Source organism: Phaethon aethereus (assembly GCF_964289735.1).
Source record: "Phaethon aethereus genome assembly, chromosome: 1".
NCBI classification, from domain to species: Eukaryota; Metazoa; Chordata; class Aves; order Phaethontiformes; family Phaethontidae; genus Phaethon; species Phaethon aethereus.
In genome coordinates, this window is record NC_138575.1 from 53,143,506 (window position 1) to 53,164,896 (window position 21,391).

Sequence of the window (21,391 nt, forward strand, 5' to 3'; positions counted from 1 at the left end):
CTTCAACAGCCTCTTGGCAGTACGTAGCCTCAGAGAGAGAGAAAGACTCTCACCTGCTGGAGCAAGGTGCCAGGGCTCGTGGCTCGTACCCCTCCGGCTGTGCGAGACCCCTCGCTCGGCCCCGGGGGCTACAACCCGACCCCCGAGCCGCAGAGCACCTCCCCACGGGGTGAGGGCAGATTTCATCCCTCCACCGCCCCTTCCTGCAGCGGGGCGGTGTCGGCGCCACCGCCCAGCCGCAGGGGCCTCCGTGGCGGCCGCGGGGCCGTTGCCTGGTGACATCGGCGCGTTCCCGCCGCGGCCGGGCCGGAGCATGGCGGAGCCCGTCGGGCGGCCGCTCCCCGCCTCGGTCCCGCAACCCCCTCCGGCCGGTTTTTTCGGGGCCGTGGCGCCGGGCAACCCGGTGGTAGACAGCTTTGAGGCCGAGCTGCGGGACGTCCTGGGCTTCCTGCGGCGGCTGGGAGGCGCGGGAGAGGACAAGCTGCAGCCGCACGACCTGCACCGCCGCGGGTAGGGGCTTGCGCCGCCGCCTACTTGCCGTCCCCCCTACTTGCGTCGCCACCCGCTCCGGGAGCCCCATACCGTTACCGCCTGCCCCTGCCTCAAGCCCCCCTCCTCCCCCACCAGCCCCATGCCCTCGGCCGCCCCACGGGGCCTTTCCGTGCCGCCGCCCCGCGGCTCTCGGCCTGCCCTTCCCGGCCCGCCCAGCACCGCCGCGGTGCCCTTCTCAGCCCTTCCCGCCTACCTCCTCATGCCGCATCCCACAGGCCAGGGAGCTCGGCAGGAGGTTGTTTTCATGGGTCAGCACCTCCAGCAGCGTGCCAAACACCACCAATCCTTTTTCCTTTTTTTTTTTAAATTAAAGCCCCTCCAAAATCTGAACACCTCCTTTTTCAGCACTTCCTAGAAGTTAATGCCTTAGGGAGAAAGCACAAGGTGTTGTGGCAGTTGGCAGCACCACTGTTAGCTGTGTCGTAGCTGCCTGAGCTTTCTGGTAGGAAAATCCCTTCACAGCACTGGAGCAACAGGCAGCCCACCCGCATGTGCTACTGCTTGCGAGGGTGAATACTTGTGGGCGCGTACGTGCCTTTAAAAGATGCGCTCACAGTAGGGCTACATGAGGATAACACCACACAGCGCTTTTTGTGCATATGTCTGTGTCTACATTGGTATATTTTTATACACATAGATGCAGGGAGAGCATATGGCAAGTATAATTGTGCATATTTGTTTGCTCGCATACATGCATAGCTGTGGGTATGCATAAATCTAGATTTTGTAATGCAGTTAAAATAGAGCAACTGGAATCAGTGTATGATTCATAGTGCATGCATATGTCTTTTATAGACTGTGCATTTCTCATGTAGCTGTCCCAACTGCATTTAGGTACATTATGAGATAGGCATTCAACTGCTTCTTTTTAAGGTAAATGATTTTCTATTATTATTATCTGAGCAGTGTTCTATTCTAAATTTACATGTCTTTAACATAAAAAATGAAAGTTTCCCAGGTTATCAAAATTTCATTCAAAAACAGCACAGGAGTTAGGTTACAGGGTGGTTAGCTTATCACTTAGGTGCAGCTTCTACCCTTACGTATTTCGCTCTCCTAGATGTAGTCCACAAATGACCCTTCTGTAAAGGAGCTTTGTACGTTTTCAGAGGTACTCACATTCTGCAGCCTGGAATTTGTCTGCACTGGAGATCTTTCCTTTTCTAAGCTATGTGGCTTTCTAATTTGTTTATGTGGTGTGTGCATTGTCAGGTCTAGGCCTAGGTCTATCATGTAGGTGTAAGTCTCCAGGCTTTTGCCTCTACTGTTTTGAATCTCAATATGCTGGCTTTTTATATTGCTTCAGCAGCTGATTTCAGTGCTTTGGTATTTTAAAGCCTTTCTGTAGCTTCAGACCTTTTTTTGCTTTAGCTGATCTGTATTTTTACTTTGAAAGTTATCGCCTCTAGGTGCCTTAGAAGAAGGAACGCCACTCAGTTGCTTCAGACACCACCAAAATTGCTGATAATAAACACATTCATTGTATCTTCTACACATTCATCATATCTTCTGGTTGGGAGTTTGGTATGCTGAATCTGATCTGTTTGCAATGTCATGCCAAGTTTTTGTGAACAGTGTCTCCAGGCCTTTCTTTACCCTCTGGAATACTTTGATCTGAGTACACTCTGTCTTCTTCCAACTAGTATTTTGTAGATGTGACCCATGTCCACACATAACTTGGTTGGCATGAGAGCATTTTCTCATCCAAAGAATCCTGCAGCATTCATCATGGAGATGAGAACTAATGCTACCTGGGTCTTGATCCCAGAAGCCACTGGTAGTGATGAACCATACCAAAATTCCAGGGCATTGAGAACATTGTGTAACATGAAGCTCCCAGTAGCTCTGCATCCTCTGGCATTCGTCATTTGTATAGGGGCAGTACAGAGGTAGAAGACTGGAATTCTGATTATTAGCATATGTTCAGGCAGCTAGCAAAGTCATGAGTATTTATTTGTGATTGTGAAATTTCAGGGCTGTTTCTCCCTTGCCTCTTATTGTTTGATAACTCAACATTGGAGCTTGTGCTCCTTGCAGAATCAGCCTTAGTGTAGTTGTTCCTAATAATTTCTGAAGGTGATGGCTATTACAGATGCTTTCCTAAATGCTCTAAAGACTTCTTGCTGTGTCATTTGTCAAGCTACTTTTCCTGGCATGGGTTGAGATCAAAGTGTTCTTATTCAAGGAGCAGGAAAAGCAGCTTTCACGTGGCGAGTATGTTCAGTTTAGAAAAATAAAATTGTCAGCTTCATTCCTCCAATGCTGTCAGCCTTTGGTGTTGATAAGTCAACAGTAAGGCCATAATTTAGGCACTTACAATGTTCTAATGTAAGAAACAAAAATTACTGAGGATCTGCCCTGTACTGGAATAATGAATATTTTCCATCAGAAAGTAGCAATCAAACGTATTTTTCCCTCAGCTAAATGAGAAGTTGTTTTATGCCATTTCTCTTGGCAACAGGGCCATCAAAGGATTACCTTGAACAACTGATTTTATCTCATGTTGTGTGGCTTAGCCACCCTTATTTAATAAGACATCTTTTGATCAGTGTCAGAGATCATTTACTACCTGTAGTAAAGACTTTTGGCCCAGAAGTATAGCCATGTGGGCCTTACCCTGTGCATGCTACTATGGATTCACCTTACGGAAATTTTTTTTGTTATTCATAGAGTGGTTGGAAATAAAGAAACTTCACCTCTGATCTCAAACAGCTGAGTATTTTTTTAAGAATTCACTTGCTTAACTTGTTATTCTGGTGTCCTACAGCCTGTTTAAAGGAAAGGCTGATGAGCTGTTTGGGAAGTGTCTCACTCTCCTCCTTTGTCTGTGTCAAAGAAACATTCTTGTGTCATGAACTCACTTGTAGTTAGTCATATCATTGTGGCAGATACAGTTTACCTTAATCTTCCCACTGAAGTTGAAAGTCTAGTCAGATTTATCACTACTTTATTAAACTAGTTTATTACTGATTTGTTACTCGTTTAGTATATCTAATAATCTCGTGTGTTAATATGGTCATTCAAAACAAGAAATGAAGATGATCTTCACTGGAGTCTTTCCAGCTGATCAGTCTTAAAGTTTATTAGTCTCACCTTCCAGAGCTTTATCTGCAGTCATTCTTACTGTCAGTTACTTTACAGCCTTACAACCTGATAATTACCTTTTTCCCCCCTCTTCTTTCTCCCTCCCCGCCCCAGTAGTATCCATTAAATGACTTGGACTCTGGAGTTCTTTTCCTAAGCTTCTTCCTTTGATAGTCCAAGGGAACTCTGCTCAGATGCCTGACAGATTACTTTGCTTTGGGGCCTCTTTGCAGATTTATACCTACTAACTGGAGTGTGATGGTTCTCTCAGTATAAGAAGTCAGTAGCCACCCAGGCTGTTAATTGCTTATGGATGGACCGGGAGAGACTCATTCCCCATTTGGAAGGTGGTCTTCATTAGACTAGGCTATGGTTTCCTTTAAAAACATAATGCCTTAGAACATTTTACTCAGATTGTTGCTTTTGGCCTAGTTTGTGTTGTTACTGCGTTTTTCCTTTAGGATACAACTCTAGAATGTCCTACTTCTTTGCTGCTTACTTTCAAGAACTGAGAATTGTGCTGAGATGATGCTTTTAGAAAAAAAGGGATTATGATTGTTGTAATTTCTTGGTGTAAAGATCATTTTGACAGGTTTCTCATACAGCCATCTGTTTCACCTTGAAATATGAAGGTGGCTCACAGCTTTCTGTGTGGAAAAAATTATGTTACTTATTGTGGTTTTTTTATTGGGAGTCTTCTTATAAGCTGAAATGGAGAACTGTCTGGGAGACTGTGAGAATGGTCTCCAAGTTCCTGAATGTCAGAAAACAGTTTAAGAAAGTGTCTTACATTCTAGTCTACCATCACTGCCTTCAGAGATTGAAAAGTTCCAGCTACCTCACACTAGCAAGCATAAGGTTTACCTGTGAGAATTCGTCGAGAAGGTTATTTTCAAACATTAATTCCTCTCTCTTCAGTTGTTTTCGTTCCTCATAAATTGCTACCTATGAATAATTTAGCTGTTCTAGTTTCACAAGGCACTTTTTGCTGTGGTTTCTGTACAAGTGATTTGTTAAGAGAATAAGAGATGCCTGGCACTGTGAACACTGTCAATACTATTAATAATTCGGTAACAGGATTCTTTTCTGAAAAATCCCTGTGCTTATTATCACTCTGTCTGATCAATTATTGTTTTTCAGTGTGAATATAGCTTCCTTAAAGAAGTCTAGGGTGGGAAAGTTGTACACGTGAGGGCACTAGCCCATCAAACAGCAGTCAGTAGGGACTATCATGATGTAGTCAGTTTGTCTGTAGAGGAGGCAAACTGCTTAGAGCCAGTTACCGTTTATGGGAGGCTTGCTGGTTCAGCCAAGTGATTTGTTACACAAAGTCATCCTGGATGACAACTGTGGCTAGAATAACAGGCAGAGGCAACAGAAGGGCATTGCAACTATTTCCATAAAATGCTTTCTATTTTAACGGATGTGTAATTTGCTTCTCTCTGAATCCTACCCTTTATGATTTAAAATTCCTGAAGATTTCATGCCAAATGCAGCTCGTGCTAGAGGCTTTCTAATGACTTCTTTTGTGATTCATGGTATAGCTCTATATACTGTGAATTCTATAGCTCTATGTACCATAGCTCTAATATATATGGTTTATTTCATGGCTACCAGTTCCCAAGTTTGCCACCATCTGCATTGTTATTTTGGGATCTTTTTTCCTGCTCTTAGCATTTGTAGTTTCCAGTCCAGTAATTGCTGTGAGCTGTAATTCATTGAGTTTCGTTAAAATATCAAATTGTTTGTTCAAAGAGAACCTCTCAAATACTAGCTGAAAGGTGGTACAGATTTTCCACTTGTGACCATGTTTGAACAATGCAAGGGGATTAATACTAAGACATTTTAATAAGAATTTACACAGGATAAAATTAATCCTATTTTAAATGTGTGATAAAGACTGGTGACAGAAAGGAAAACCAAAAGTGTCCTTGGCTGCCCGTTAAATTCAGTTTTAATGATCACTTGTTTTGAAATATGTAGACGTTCAAATAGATCTGGAAGAAAGGAATTTCACAATTTGAAGGTTTTCTAATTTGTTTACTTGTTATGACAGGCCTACTGCCAGTTTAATCTGAAACCTTTTCTCCTGTATGTTTTTTAGAGCAAATACTTTGTTTAATATTTGGATCAAATACAAGCCTCGACTGCCAGAGTGGTATTACAATGAAAAACTTCTGAAAGTTGGTGATTCCCTTGTTCAGATCAAAGTAAGTCATATGAAAATAGAAAAGGCTCAGTCACAGTCTTTGTTTCATTATGTTTCTATGGTACTTTAATTTTTTACTGGAAGCTACTTAGAAAGTAGCAAAAACTTTTACAAAATAATTCCAGTGAGAGTTGGTGGTTTGTATCTCTTACTTATTATTGTAAAAATGATTTTTTGATACATTTTCTGTATCTGTATTTTTATGCACCCATTGCATTTTAAACACCCCAGAATCTTTCTTTAATATTTGTTTGAAGTTTCAGCACAGTAGAGTACAGTAAGTACTGCTTAAATACAGATGGACAATGATAGAGCAGTGGTGGTTTGTTCCACTGAAATGTCAACTCAATGCTCAGTTAAACAAACATGAATGTAAAGAATTGTCAGAAGAGGAACAGAGAACAAAAACCAGAGTGGAATTACACATTATACAACTATATGTATCACAGAATCGCAGAATCATTAAGGTTGGAAAAGACCTTTAAGATCATCAAGTCCAGCCATCAACCCAACACCACCATGCCCACTAAACCATATCCTCAAGTGCCACGTCTACATGTTTTTTGAACACTTCCAGTGATGGTGACTCCACCACCTCCCTGGGCAGCCTGTTCCAATGCTTGACCACTCTCTCCATAAAGAAATTTTTCCTAATATCTAGTCTAAACCTCCCCTGGTGCAACTTGAGGCCATTTCCTCTCATCCTATCACTTGTTACTTGGGAGAAGAAACCAACACCCACTTCACCACAACCCCCTTTCAGGTAGTTGTAGAGAGCGATAAGGTCTCCTCTCAGCCTCATCTTCCCCAGACTGGACAACCCCAGTTCCCTCAGCTGCTCCTCATAAGACACGTGCTCCAGACCCCTCACCAGCTTTGTTGCCCTTCTCTGGACATGCTCGAGCACCTCAGCATCCTTCTTGTAGTGAGGGGCCCAAAACTGAACACAGTATTTGAGGTGTGGCCACACCAGTGCCGGATACAAGGGTACAAATCACTTCCCTATTCCTGCTGGCCATGCTGTTTCTGATACCAGCTAGCACACTGTTGGCCTTCTTGGCCACCCAGGCACACTGCTGGCTCATATTCAGTCGGCTGTCAACCAGGACCCCCAGGTCCTTTTCCGCTGGGCAGCTCTCCAGCCACTCCTCCCCAAGCCTGTAGCGTTGCATGGGGTTGTTGTGACTGAAGTGCAGGACCCGGCACTTGGCCTTATTAAACCTCATACAGTTGACCTCAGCCCATGGATCCAGCCTGTCCAGATCTCTCTGCAGAGCCCTCCTGCCCTCCAGCAGATCAACACTCCCACCCAATGTCATCTGCAAACGTACTGAGGGAGCACTCAATCCCCTCATCCAGATCATTGATAAAGATATCGAAGAAGACGGTTCCCAGAACCGAGCCCTGGGGAGTACCTCTTGTGACCGGCCGCCAACTGGATTTAACTCCATTCACCATGACTCTCTGAGCTTGGCCATCCAGCCAGTTCTTTACCCAGTGAAGAGTAAACCTGTCTAAGCCATGAGCCGCCAGTTTCTCCAGGAGAGTGCTGTGGGAGACGCTGTCAAAGGCTTTACTGAAGTCCAGGTAGACAACATCCACAGCCTCATCCACTAGGTGTGTCACCTGGTCATAGAAGGAGATCAGGTTGGTCAAGCAGGAAAATGATTGATGATATCGATCAATGATGCTCCTGCATCTTGAATTCTGTGTGCACTTCTGGTCTCCTCAAAAAAGTTAAATCACAACTAAAAAAGATTCAGGAGCTAGATTGTTGAAGACTTTGAGTGTAGTTGGGGGATGTTTCACTACATGATGTCTACTTTTATTCTCTTACCTAGTCATCTGTTACTGGCTACTGTTGGAAATGGGATACCAGGCTAGTAACTATTGGTCTGACTCAATAAGGCTGGTTTTATATTATATTCTTATATAATATTTGTCCTTTGTGTCTGCTGGGAGAAAAAGCCCTCAATGGTGTGCCACTTATTACCTCAGTGATATTTGTGTCAGAAGATCATGTTGTAAAATCTGGGGCTTTCAAGGATAATTACTAAACAACACTCAGAAGGAGCTCAAAGATGTACGGCTGAAAGCTAGTTGCAAGTCATTCCTTTTAGGACTGAAGAAGGGTTTGTGGTCCTGAGTGATACAGTTATGAAGGAGAAATACTGAAGTATTACAGAATTACAGGTTAATTTATTATAAAGGTTTGAAAAGTTGCTTAAGAGAGTACACTTAAAGTTTGTAGAGAATTAACATAATTTAGAGTAAGGGACAGCTCCTAAATAGATGCTATCTGCTTAATGTGATTTGTGTTTGTAATGATTCATCATTAGATTTTTCTACTTTTTTCCACAAACATATTATAGAAGATATTTGTTTGGTTAATAATACTTTCCTAGCTTAAAGCAGTGGCTATTTAGTCTGTCTGTGTTATGAAACAGTCAAGTATAAGTTTTAACTATGTCCTGCAGTCTCTCAGGCCTATTTCAGACACAGGTTTTTGATATTAGTCTTCTAAAAAGTTGATTGTAATAGAAAAATTGTATTTATAGCACAAAAGTCAGTGAAAGTCTATAACTTATTAGTAGAATTCTTCCATGCTTTTGGAAAGGTTTATGTAACTTCTACTTAATTTTTGAACATAATGGGAATAAAAAATTAGGTCAAACCAAGTTTGTATTTTTTTCAGAATTGGAGTATTAAATTTTAATTCCCCCCACCCTGGAAAGAAAAACAGATAACTGACATTGTGTTTAAACTGAAAATAATTTTAAAGAACAGACTATTGACTTTTGCATTACAAAAGCAGTTAAATGCCAATTGTCACCCATATTCACCCTTTTATATTCTCTGCAGCATATGACATGATTAGATTCCCTCTTTTCCCCTAGAAGAGGGCATAATTGTAAATATATTGAGGTAGGTTGAGGGGCTGTTTTTTGAAAGAACACATCCAGTGAAACTCTTCTTTCTTTATTATGTCCTTCACTTATGGAATCCAGCAAGGATAAATGCTATTTATGCTATTTATGGAAGGTGTATATATGTGGCTACTAGGTGAACTTTTCTGCAGACCAGGGCAAAGGTATGAGTGTTACGCAGATGTTACAAAGTCTTAGATATCCTTCACTGCATCTGCCCTAAAGAATCCTGCAAAAGCGTCCTGCCTCCTGAATAAAGAACAACAAGCTGAAGCTGAACTTCAGCAGCGCTGAACAGTCACTGGTAGGTTGAAGAAGGCATGTAAAGAGTCTGTAACTGTGGAGCCATTATATTTGAAGGTATAGGTTCATAGTGTAGGTTTGGAAATACTCACAGAAATTCTTAAGAAAGCTTGAATAACTGCATTTGTTAATAGCCCCTTCATTGCCTAGGCAATTCCATTCATGTTTTCTCCATATTCATGTTTTCCTCAAGTTTTCATAGCTTCTGGGCCCTAGAAATTGCTTGGAATATTACATGAAGCTTTTCAGTGCTTGGGAACTCAGTACTCAGTAAGGTTATTTCAAACTCACCAAACCCTTCTCTCTGTACTTTTCATTGGCTTCCCATGGAACAACTCAAATGTAGTAATTTGGTCCTTATGTTCAAGGTGTTTAATGACCTGGCCCTACATTTCCTAAAAGTAATCTTGAATTCTGAGTAAAGACTTCTGCTTGCAACTTCAATCCTCTAGTGTAATGTGGTTTTCTACAGTAAAGGTAAAGTTACGAATATCACTGAAGAAGTTGTTTTGCTGGCCAACCTAAAACTTTGAAATGAGCTGTCTTTGGAACTTCCATTTTCAAGTGCATTTCTTTGACTTTACAAACTTAGTTTTCATTCTATCCATTTTTTTTCCCTGGTGAAAAAAAGAAAGAAAAAACATGAGATCAGTGTTAGTTAAAAATTTTAATGCATTACTGGAAAGATGGATGTGGTGTAACATCACGTTCTGTGATAGGTGGCGTAGAGCCTGTTCCATAAGTTCTCCTCTTGACTCCTAGTTGAAAACTACTGGTGATAATTTTAACTTTTAATCTGCCTTTATGTTATATAATACTTAATGATGTATTCTTTAGTGTAGTCTTTAAAAATGAATTACTGAATATGAGTAGTCAATGGGTAAGCACCAACTTAACTTTCTGTCCTCCTGCTATTTTTTTAATGCCTTCTCACTTTAGATTCCTTCCTATTATACGTCTGCTATATATCTTTTAGGACACACCTAAATGCAATATGTTATGTATCTGGAAATTAGTTAGCCCATTAGTCATCATACTAATCAGTACTGACTCATTTTTTTCCCCTCCCTCTCTGCCTGTATCCACTTGTTATGTCTGCTCATATACATATATTTTAAACTGTTTGTGAGAGAAATTACCTTTTATTGTATATCAGTAGCTAGCCTCATGGTATTCTGATGCATGACTTTGGATTCTAAGAGTTATCACAGCCTGAATCTATGTATTAGATTACGCAAGTGACCAACTGCCCAGCACTGTCCATGGAAAGTAAAAGTTTCTGTGTATGGCTGCTGCTTTCACACAGCAAAGAGGACAATAGGGCCATGTGAGTTAGACTCCTCAGATGATTAAAAATTCAGGGTGTTACTGTGGTGGGATGCATTTATATTGAAAAAAATGCATGCAAGGAAATACTTTTGAATTTTCTGTGACTAAACATTGAAGGACCATTTTTACAAGTACATATTAGTTACTTTTTTCCCCAGAATTCATCATGACTGGTGTGTGTGTGCTAGAAGTAGTGAAGTTGGTAGAGAAACCTCTAAATAATCTCTCCTGCAGGAAGTGGTGGAGGTGATTCAGTAAATGGCACTTCCACATCTGAGTCAGAGCTGATCCATAGTCTCAGCATGATGTTAGCGTGGTTCAACATGCTGCTGGGGAGCTCTATTTTGAATGAGACATAAAGCTCAACATCCTGTTTGTTAACAGTTCTTAAAGACCCAGTGGCAATTTCTGGTCTATTAAAGCTGACTTCTTGGCCATATGTAAATTCCAGTTGTCATTTGTTTCATTCTTTTTTGGTGCATCTTACTCTTGCTCTTCTCTTCCTCTCTGCTTTTATGAAAAAAAGGGCTTTGACATAGGGAAACAGGGAAGAGAGAAGTGATGATGTTTGTATACTTTTTATAAAGTTCTACATTATAAGTACTCAAAAGTGTAGTATTATCATTACTGTTGCAAAGCTGCAGGGCACTCCAGGAACCCTTTGAGTTTATTACATTAGCCCAGGATCATACTTTACAGTTGTTCTCTGAGGTGTCATATTTATGATGAAAATAAACAGAAACTCCCAAATCACAAGCCCTTCTCTTAAGTACTTCAACCTTTCATATGCTGAGTGTTCACATTAGAAATTACATTTCTGAATGTTTGTATGAAACTTTAGTGTTTTACTTCCAGCAGCTCTTTCACATTGATACTTTTTTATGTAAAGATGATAAAAAATAACATGTTTTATAGAAGTAGAAATGTAATATTATATATATAAACTATAAAAAGAACATATTATTTATTCTTCAGGAATATAAGTTGGCACTTCTACAATGCTATGGAAGATACCTTCAGCAGTTTGTTTCTGTAAACCTTGATAATATCATAGATGATGTGCATCGATTTAAATCCACCTTTTTTCCAAATGGTTTCAGAGACAAAAATGCAGCACTTACGGTAGGTTGTTTTTCTGGTTTTCAGGGGTTTTTTTTTTTCTGTCAAAGACATTCCCAGATTCAAATAAGTAGCTTATTTTATCCTCCACAAATGTACTTCATATTAATTAAATATTAACTAATCTTTAATACTTTTTCGATAGAGATTTAAGTTGTATGTATGAACATCCAGAGTTGGTGTAAATTTTTAAGAGGATATAAGTGCTAATGCTTTTTTGGCATAAGCCAACCACTATCAATTTAATGTTAAAAAGGCAATTTTCTCTGAATGGGTTATTCCATAACTGTCTACAGCAGTTTTTGCCCTGAAATAGTTGCTATTAATCATTGTCAGAATCAGGATATGGGCAAAATTTGATAACTGTCCTGCAAATTGTTGTAGAAATTTCTGTATGGTGTGATCTAAGAACTGGGCAGAGTGCAAGAGGATTAAAATATTGTACTGTAATTTTTACCATGAATGTGCTAAATTGCTACATGCAAAAAAAGCTCATGGCATAGTAAAAATCATCATCGTATTACTATCAATAGCTTATTTGCTCACTATGAACAAAAGAGGCAGAGTGCTGAATAGTTTTGTAAGTGCTTTAAGCTCTGGGAAGCTGAGTGACCTTGAAAGTATGTTGGCATCCTTTTGTGTTAATTGCTTATCGAGGTAGGGGCTTGCAATTTATCATTTGTTACCCACGGAAGCAAGTGCTTCAGCAGGTATAGGGGGAATGTTAAAAACATGTTAGATTTTACCTTAAGCAGTTCTTTGCTGAGAGGCTCTCTTTTCAGTGTGTGGTGGATATTTCAAAATAAATTAGTGCATGTTTTCTGTGATCAAGAACAACAAAAGGAAACTGTAGGCATCTCCTGTGTATGAAACTGTAGGCATCTCCTGTGTATTGAGCTAATCAAATTCATATTCCTCTAGTCGGAGTTAGATTGTAAATAGGTGCTTAGTGAGGAGAAAAAAGCAGTTTGCTTAAAGGCTAGAAGCAGCTGTAGTGATAGAAGAGAGAATCTTTTTATATGATTTTTTTGTTTTTCAAACATAGTTCAGCTTCCTAGAGAGAATGTGATCAAAGACTGTGTTAATCCATTTTATTTTGGTTTTTAAAAAATGCTTTGTAAATAAATTTGAAGTTCCAGAGATGGTTTCTCCTGTTTTCTGTATGTCTGCCCAGACCTTGAAGTAATCATAGTGCCAGATGTTATCACGAGTCTATACTAAAATGCCTGTTCTGTAATTTGGCCTTTAGACAGTGAGACATCCCTAAATTTTCACATATGGAATCTAGTTTGACAATGATCTCTACAATTGGAAATGGATAATGATAATGTGTCAAATGATAACGTCTTAAAGGCTTTATATGTAAATTTTTTAGCCAGGTTTCTGTGGCTAGGTTTTGTTTTTCGGTATAACACTAAGGAAATCATAGAAATGGAGTTCCAGAGCTTCAAACTTCCAGTTTCAGTGAATTAACTGCAAAAAAAAATATTATTTCAAATATTATTGGCTTAGTAGGCTTCTGAGAGGTTGATATGTACTGACTGGCTGTGTCCTACTTAGCTCCTTTTCTCACATGTTGCTTTGTTCAGATGATACTGTACTCCAGACAAGACTGAGATCACATTATGTTAGGTGTTACAAGGAAGAGAAGGAAGAATGCATCTGTAGAAGAGAAAAGTAATGGATGAGAGTGAGAAATACGATATCTGTGATACAGATGGAGAAGTAAAGTGCAGAAAAGTTAAGACTTGCCTTAATTTACAGAGGAAATATACAGAGAAGCCAAGAATTAAAGCCAGATTCTTTGAATATCAGTTTAATGCCTCATTCATGCTTTCTCCCTACACGCCTTTCAGCAGCCCTAGTGCTCTAGGTGCATTTTCATCCTGTGACACAGTGGAAACTGACTCAAGACTAATGGTACAGCAACTTTAAAGCTTTAGCACTTTCTCCATATGCTAATGCTCATTTCAATGTCATGCTGATTTTCTTCTGGTATGCTTGATCTTTTCATACTCGCCATTTTGTTGTACTTTGCTGATGTGAAACTGACACCTAGTTTAACTATATATATTAATTTTATGTATGTTTCCATATGTTTTAGTTCCATGCTTTGCAAGAGAGAAATGTTTGCATGTATCAGATGGTTTGCAGCAGTGACAGAAATCTCCAGAATCAAGAGTCCCTGCAGACTTGCTTCAATGTCTTGTCCTCATTACGACTCACTATGCAAGTGGCTCTACCTCAGGAGAATTTGTGTTGGCTTATCTACAATGGTACCTCAGGCTTTCCATTTACATTTCTTTGCTAAGCAAACCTGTGGAGGGAAACTTTATACATATTCTTTAAGGTTGACCTAAGGGTCACGAATAATCTCTAGTTAGTCTTCGATCACAGTAGGGTTTTTGGTAATCTTTTTTTTTTAAATAAGAGATTTTAAAATAGAAGTTTCTACATAGTATGCCTTTTTCAGGTGGGCTGTTGTGAAAGTAATAGCTTTTTCATCATAGCTGTGGTGAGACTGTACTAATAAAATGAAATCTAACAGCATAATAAGGGCATTTTTTGCATGAACCCTGATTAAAAAAAGCCCTCGATTTTTTTTATCAATAAAATGTTTGCGTTAATGAGTATGGTTTGGTGGTGGTTTTTTTTTTGAAAGGGCAATTGCAGATCTAAGAGTAGAAAATTATTGTCTGACATTACATCTTTGTATTTTTAAAGTGATCTTTAAGGCTAGAGTTAATAGTAAAACTATTCTAAAAAATACCACATGACATTTAATAATTTGAATCTCTCTATATGGTTTTACTATGCTACTTATAAATGCTTGAAATAGGAAAAAAAAATCAGGGAAAAAGGGAATTTCTTTGAAGTAGATACACAGAGAATGGTGTATCAAGATTTTTATTTCAAGTACAACAGTATATTTTTGCTGTGAAAGGCAATGTTATTTAGTCAAAAGTCAAAAGACTATTATTAATTTGTTATACTATGGACAATTGTTGCAATTAACTGAGGAGATAATGTGTTTTTAATTTAATTTTGGAAAACTTATTTTCCCTGAGCTATAATTGATCAAAATTCTTATCCTTTTGTTTTGCTGGGGCTGCCGTTGCCCTCAGTCCCTACTTTTGAGATGTGGTTTTCTAAAGGAGAAGAACTAAAATTAAAATATACTCACCAGCCATTCTTAATTCCCACTACCTGTGTGTGACAGGTCTCTGTACTGAGCCTAGCCAATAATGTAATATAATTAGAAGTAGGCAATAACTCAGATTTTCCCCAGTTCCTGAGCATTTTTCTGTAATTTCTGGCATTAGATTTTGTGGCTCATTATACATTTGACTGATAAAAAGAAATCTTCCTAATGCTTGCTCCATTCTTGCTTATTGGGATAATAACACCCTTCTAGCTATGACAATTGACATTGTGATGTCTCCCGCTGCCACAGTTGTCCCTTTCTGAACATTCATACAGACAGAAGAATAGACCTTTTTTTCCCCCCCCTCTAGAACTGCAATGTCTTTTATACTTCTAGGGATGATTTTTGAAAAGCAATTTTGTGACATAGCCTAAATTAAGTAAATTTTTGACAGGATTTTATTTGTAAGTCACTTTGATGCTCTTTCATTTCACTTATCATACTTAATATTGCATAGTAGTGGTGTTGTCTGCCAGGACAGTGCCATGACAGACTAAAAGAATCATGGTCTATGAGGAGAGGTAATTTTTTTTAAAAAAAGACTGACATTTGGGGATAAAAATAAGATTTTTTTCTCTATCAGTTCCTGAATAAAAATTTGATACAGTACATTTTTAAGATTTTTTTCTTTTATTGTACTACTTCATTGTAGAGGTATTTTTTAAGCTAATATTGCCCAAGAATATTTAATAGCTTAATCTTCTCTAATTTGAAAGTCATCATAGAAAAAACAGTAGTTTATTTTTCAGCCTGTGGAAATAATAGCCCAGATATTAAGAAAAAGTGTCAGTTGGTTAGCATAACAAATTTCATGTAGGTTTATACAACTTACCTGGTTTTTATTTATTTTAATTTATTTTTGCAGGTACTATTCATATTTACACCATATGCAGACATTTGATGATGATAGGTCAGTCTGCTAAGGTATGGCAAAATAAATAGAAACATTGAAAAATTTACAGAAGATTAGAAAATGCACCAATATTTTGCATAACACTGTACCCTGACATTCCTATTTCATTGTCATTGCCAATAGTAGCACTTTGTCACAAGGGAATAAAATGTTTAGATTGCAAAATGGCCAATTTCTAAGCCCTCAGTGCCTTCATGACTGTTCTCTGTCCTCAGTTGTGGAATGGAGCCCACCATAATGTCTTGCTGGTCTTTGGTTATGTTAGACTCTTTCAGAGGGTTCTAGGTGCTTTTTTTTGTACAACTGTATTAAGTCAGTCCCAAGAATTGGTCTTTTGTTTCTTAAAATGTGGCAATGTACTGACACCTGGTGGCTAGGATTTTAGTTGTAAATACTTGATAAAAATGACCTGGTCTTTCCCTCCTGCCCTTTCTTTTTAACTATGAATGTAATTTTGGTTTGTCTTAGCTTTACTTTTTTCTTACAAAACTTGAACAGAGTCTGACTCAGCCTTAATCCAGTATAAGAGTGTGACCAGCAGGTCAAGAGAAGTTACCCTTCCCCTCTACTCTGCGCTGGTGAGGCCTCATCTGGAGTATTGTGTCCAGTTCTGAGCTCCCCAGTTCAAGAGAGACAGGGAACTTTTGGAGGGAGTCCAACAGAGGGCTATGAGGATGACTAAGGGACTGAAACATCTCTTGTATGAGGAAAGGCTGAGAGACCTGGGGCTGTTTAGTCTGGAGAAGAGAAGGCTGAGAGGGGACCTTATCAATGTCTATAAATATCTGAAGGGTGGCTGTCAGGAGAATGGGGCCAGTCTCTTTTCAGTAGTGCACAGTGATAGGACGAGGGGCAATGGGCATAAACTGCAGGTCAGGAAGTGTCACCTCAACATGAGGAAAAACTTCTTTACTGTGAGGATGACAGAGCACTGGAACAGGCTGCCCGGAGAGATTGTGTCATCTCCTTCTCTGGAGGCCTTCAAAACCCGACGGGATGTGTTCCCGTGCAGCCTGCCCTAGGTGATTCTGCCTTGGCAGAGGGGTTGGACCAGATGATCTTCAGAGGTCCCTTCCATCCCCTACCATTCTGTGATTCTGTGATTCTGTGATTTTCTTGTCTGTTGGTTATATTAATCTTTCATTGAGCAGGAAAGACTTGTTTTCTCTTCGAACATCTTTTATTGAAATCAGAAGTGATTTAGCACCTCCTTTAACATATTCAGGCTTTTACTATACAGGAAACAGAGGAATTGATCATAAGTATTTCAGATTCTTTAAATTCAGGCAAAAAAATCATATATTGACTTAATTTAGGACTAAGGTTGTGCATATTTTCTGTACCTCAGGGAACAGCTGACCCAAAGAAAATACAAGGGGAAGATATTTTTCAATCAATTTGGTAGGACTAATTCTTAAAATTAGGCTGCTGCAATGACTATGTTGGCCCCAAAGTTAAGAGCTGATACTGTAGTTCTGTGTTTGTAAATTAATCTAGGCACAGGCTGTCACCAAAGGCAGCAGACTCCACTGTATCCCAAATAAGCTTGCTGATCTGGTTAAAAGCTAACTTAGGAAAAAATGATCACTAGAACTGACACAAAGGACACAAAGGAGAGGGATAACTCTCAAGATAAGAGCAGATGAGAGAGAAGGGCAGGACCTCTGTCATGATGGCAAGGCTATAATGAACTGGAGTGGTTAAGGCAGCTTGGAGGCTAAAATATAATGCTTGACCACAGTTTCAGATGGGAAAAAACAGTAGTATGCAGGAGGAATGCTTTGTAGTCAATAAAACATGTTAAAAATTAATACAATTTCTGTGATTTTTTTTGTCCTCTTTTAATTTGCCCTACCAGGTGAGGATAAGTCTTTATATGTGTCCTTTAGTAATAGAAAGTATATTTGTATAGGTTAAAATGCATTGTTTGAAACTGGATTTCTTCAACACAGGTCCTGGAATACTTACTGTGGGCCAGTATATGTATGGAATCATCCATTCCGCTCTTATCTGTACATCATTTGACGTGGAGAGCCACCCTATATACTGCAGTTTCTCAGTGTTATTTTGATTGTCAAGCCAGCATTCATGGAGAGGTATCCTGATTTATCATATGTAGCATTTCAGATACAATCAAATCGGAAATAAATATTTATTTAAATTTTCCTGCTTATTATCAGATCATATGTATTTAGAGTTCTGTCCATATTCCAAAATTTAACTGCAAAGTGGAGGTGTGTTTCCATATGTAAATGAGTAATCAGTTCAAAGTTAAATGCAGTAGTACTTTGTAATATAATCATAATGATAGACTTCTAGCATTAGGCAGTGGCCAGCCCGCATGCATATATAAAAAAGGTATTTTGCAAAGGTTTTCTTTTCCTTTTCAGTTGTTGTTCATGACCTGTCTTTCCTTGCAGCTCTTTGCAGTTGTCTGAATTCAAGAATGATGTGATTCTAAAATTAAATACCAACATACAGAATATGAAAACAGAGTATAATTTTTTTTTTTTTTTTATACTGTGGACAGATATTTGCTCGCCGTGGTCTGATTAAAATTGATGAACTGAAGCAATTGGAAAATATCAGTTCTTTGCTGGAAAATTCAGAGGCAAAAAAAATTTTTAGAGAGGCCACTCTAAAGGTATCATACTGCAATTCATTATAAACAGGTAGAGTAGTTACAATATCTATGAACAGAATACGTAACACAGTTATTTACTTACTTTTTTCTTTGCATCAGATGTCAGTAATGATTTTCAAGAGAGCCGTATATGAATCCAGAAGAAAGCCAAAAAACTACTTTCGACCTAAGTTAAGAGTTAGCCTGAAAGAAGCACAAAAAGTAAGTCTAACAGTTTGTGTAATCCTTCTCTTTACTATTTTCTTGTGATGAATATGTGATATAGTTCTGCTTAATACACATGGTGCTATTCACAACGAGAAAGTTTTACTCTTTCAGTTTCATAGTTAACATAATTTATTAGTAAAACTCAGAACAAACTTGAAAGGAAGGAAGATGTAGTAATTACTACTTTAAAAATGCTGATTTTTCTAGCATTTTTTCTTTTAGCAATTATGTTAGCAATAAAAATAGAGAAATCTTGTTTGAATGCATACCATGTGTATGGGAGTCCTGAGTTTGCCCTGCTGTGTTAAATTACTGTGAAGATAAAGGGGTACTTTGAGAAAAAGCTACTGTGGTTTTAATTTTTTTTGTGCTTATATTGGAGAACTCTCTTAAGTCTTGAGAGATTGTTTTTGAAAGCCACTTACTTTTTTGCAAGATACCATAAATTAGAGAAAAGCATCCAGGATACAAAGTAGACTTAAGGACGTAATGAATTTCCTCAAATTTCACTCTTTCCTTGTGTTCTTTACAGCCAGTGTCAAAAATCATTGGATCATTGGGATAAGAATTATGAATAATCAAAAAAACGCTTTTTTGTGTGAGCGCATTGTCCTTTTTTGGTCAGCATGCAGACTTTAATATATCAAACTTTAGTAGTTAAGTTTATCTTTATGCTGTTGTGCTACTATGTGGGTTCATAACGGTTATGCATCCTACTTGGATTGTATCATCCATTTTTGGTCATAGCTCGATAGGTCTTTTGAATTCAAGACCTTTCCTAGATGCAGGACTACACAGATAGAATATAAAGTTCTCATTTTGATTTCACTGTGCCAAAGAGGATGCTTCTATCTGAGTGGTTATTCCCTTTGTGATGGACAGATAGTTATTCTGCTTTCCTACTGTTTGCAACTGTGATTTAGATAAATTTAATTCCTGTAGTATTCCATAAGAAGCTGGCAGAGAGGAGCAACTGAAAGTACTAATCAGCAAGCTCCCAAAACCACACTCTTTTAGTGAGTAATATTTGCACCCATATAAACAAAAGATTGTGATCTCTTTGCACTGTGACACCCTTTGGTGATAAAAAGCATTATTCTGTGGAATGTTGTTAGCTGATGGTGATATAAATATAGATAGTTTGGGTTTATGGAGTAAATTACTTTCTTTTGCAAATACTGCATTATGAAGAGTTATTGTTATTGCAATATCATAGGAGTAAAAATGTTGGTTGCTTGGGACTTCTGGAAGTTATTTAGTCCGGCTTCTGACTTGAAGCATGAGTTTTGCCTACAATAGATCAAAGCAGCTGTGGCTTTGCTTTCAAAATCTTAAATGAAGGAGATTTCCTAGTCAATCTAGATAACCTTTCCTAGTACTGCACTACCCTCCTAATCAACATGCTTTTCCTAATGTCCAATCTGCAAGTCATCCCTGATGCTTTCAGAGTCATCTGAATTGAAGTCATCTAGTCCAGTCCCCCAAAGTTTAAACTGTGGTCATTACTCCATGTTATGCTATCTGAGTCTATGCAGAAGAGTTTTGCTTTACTTTTGTAAGTCGTCTTCAAGTAGTTGCAGGCAGCTATTAGAGCACCCATTAGCCTCCTCTTTGCCAGACTAACTAAGGCTTCCTCAACCTATTCTTTTACATTTTATGCCCCTAATCATCTTGGTAGACCTCCATGGGACCCTGTCCTGTTTCTTAGCATCCTTCTTACAAAGAGGAGCCCAAAAGTGGACATAGTACTGAGGTGGAGCCTCATGAGTTCAAGTAAGGGAAGAAAATAACCTCTCAATGTGCTGTACACTTCTTCTAGTATAAACCCAGTCTGTGGTTTGCTCCCTTTGTGACAAGAGGACACTGCTGGCTCAAGTTTAACAACCAGGTCTTTTTTGGCAATGCTGTGACTCTAAAAGTTGGTTTCCAGTCTGTATAGATGCATTCCTCCCCAGATGCAGTGCTTGGCACTTCTTCTAGTACAACTGCTTCCTCAAGATTCTCAAGGTCTGCTTGGACTGAAATTCCACCATCCTTTGACATGCATACTGTAGATACAGATCCATTACATATGTACCTCATAATATAACAACAAAATTGTGGAATCTCTTTGCATTTTTTGAAAGAAAAAAAGGAAATATACTACAAAGTGACATCTTCTTTGCCACAGTTTATCTGAAACTAGGACAGATTCAAACATCCAGAGCTGAACAAATAGGTTAAATCTGGATTTTTTTGTTCATAATTATCTAATTTTTTCATAAAATACTTCAGGATAAGCTACATGTAAAAGCATGTACTGCACTAGGTACAGTAAAAGCCAAATAATTTGAAATAAGAATGATGCATTTTCTGCCTTAACTAATTGTTTAATATTGATATAATTTTTATTTAATTATTTCTTTGCCATTACTCTATATTATGTTGTTTTTTTAAAGAAAATTGGCTGTATTAGAAAGACTTATAAGAAGCGACTGAGATTGCTCATTTGAACTGCTTATGGTTAATAGTAAAATTATAATGAAGTTATGCCAATATGTTACAGATGTGGTCTTACAGATGTATTGAATACTTCTGTTACATAAGTTATTCATCAAAGCTTTTTAAAAGATTATCTGATACTTCAGCTTCAAATCATTGACTTGAATTGTAATTAATATTGAACAGCTGAGTGGACAGCACAATCAATCTGTTTCAGACCTCACTTACTGGAAATTTTCCTTTATCCAAGATAGGGCCTAAACCTCAACTTGTTCAAGTGTGTGTGGTTTACACATATAAAGGTACCTGTCAACTTTCTCAAGGTCAGTTGATTCTGGAAGACTTAAGTACTTCTGAATGATGATCACCTAAAAGTCTTGCTGAACGATTAGGATATTAGGAACTCGGCATGCTTTCA

General features: G+C 38.5%; 1 protein-coding gene across 1 annotated transcript in view; it reads left to right on the plus strand.

The window, feature by feature from the left end:
• Nucleotides 1–313: 313 nt before the first annotated feature.
• The window catches only part of CFAP54 (cilia and flagella associated protein 54), a gene marked incomplete at both ends in the record, with an annotated part of 116,936 nt that continues 95,858 nt past the window's right edge, over nt 314–21,391 (plus strand). Inside the window, 8 exons of the mRNA XM_082010865.1 lie at nt 314–510; nt 5,741–5,846; nt 11,380–11,526; nt 13,628–13,799; nt 15,594–15,652; nt 17,594–17,737; nt 18,172–18,285; nt 18,385–18,486. Of these exons, the coding sequence (XP_081866991.1) occupies nt 314–510; nt 5,741–5,846; nt 11,380–11,526; nt 13,628–13,799; nt 15,594–15,652; nt 17,594–17,737; nt 18,172–18,285; nt 18,385–18,486 (1,041 nt within the window). The remainder of the gene's footprint in view (nt 511–5,740; nt 5,847–11,379; nt 11,527–13,627; nt 13,800–15,593; nt 15,653–17,593; nt 17,738–18,171; nt 18,286–18,384; nt 18,487–21,391) is intronic.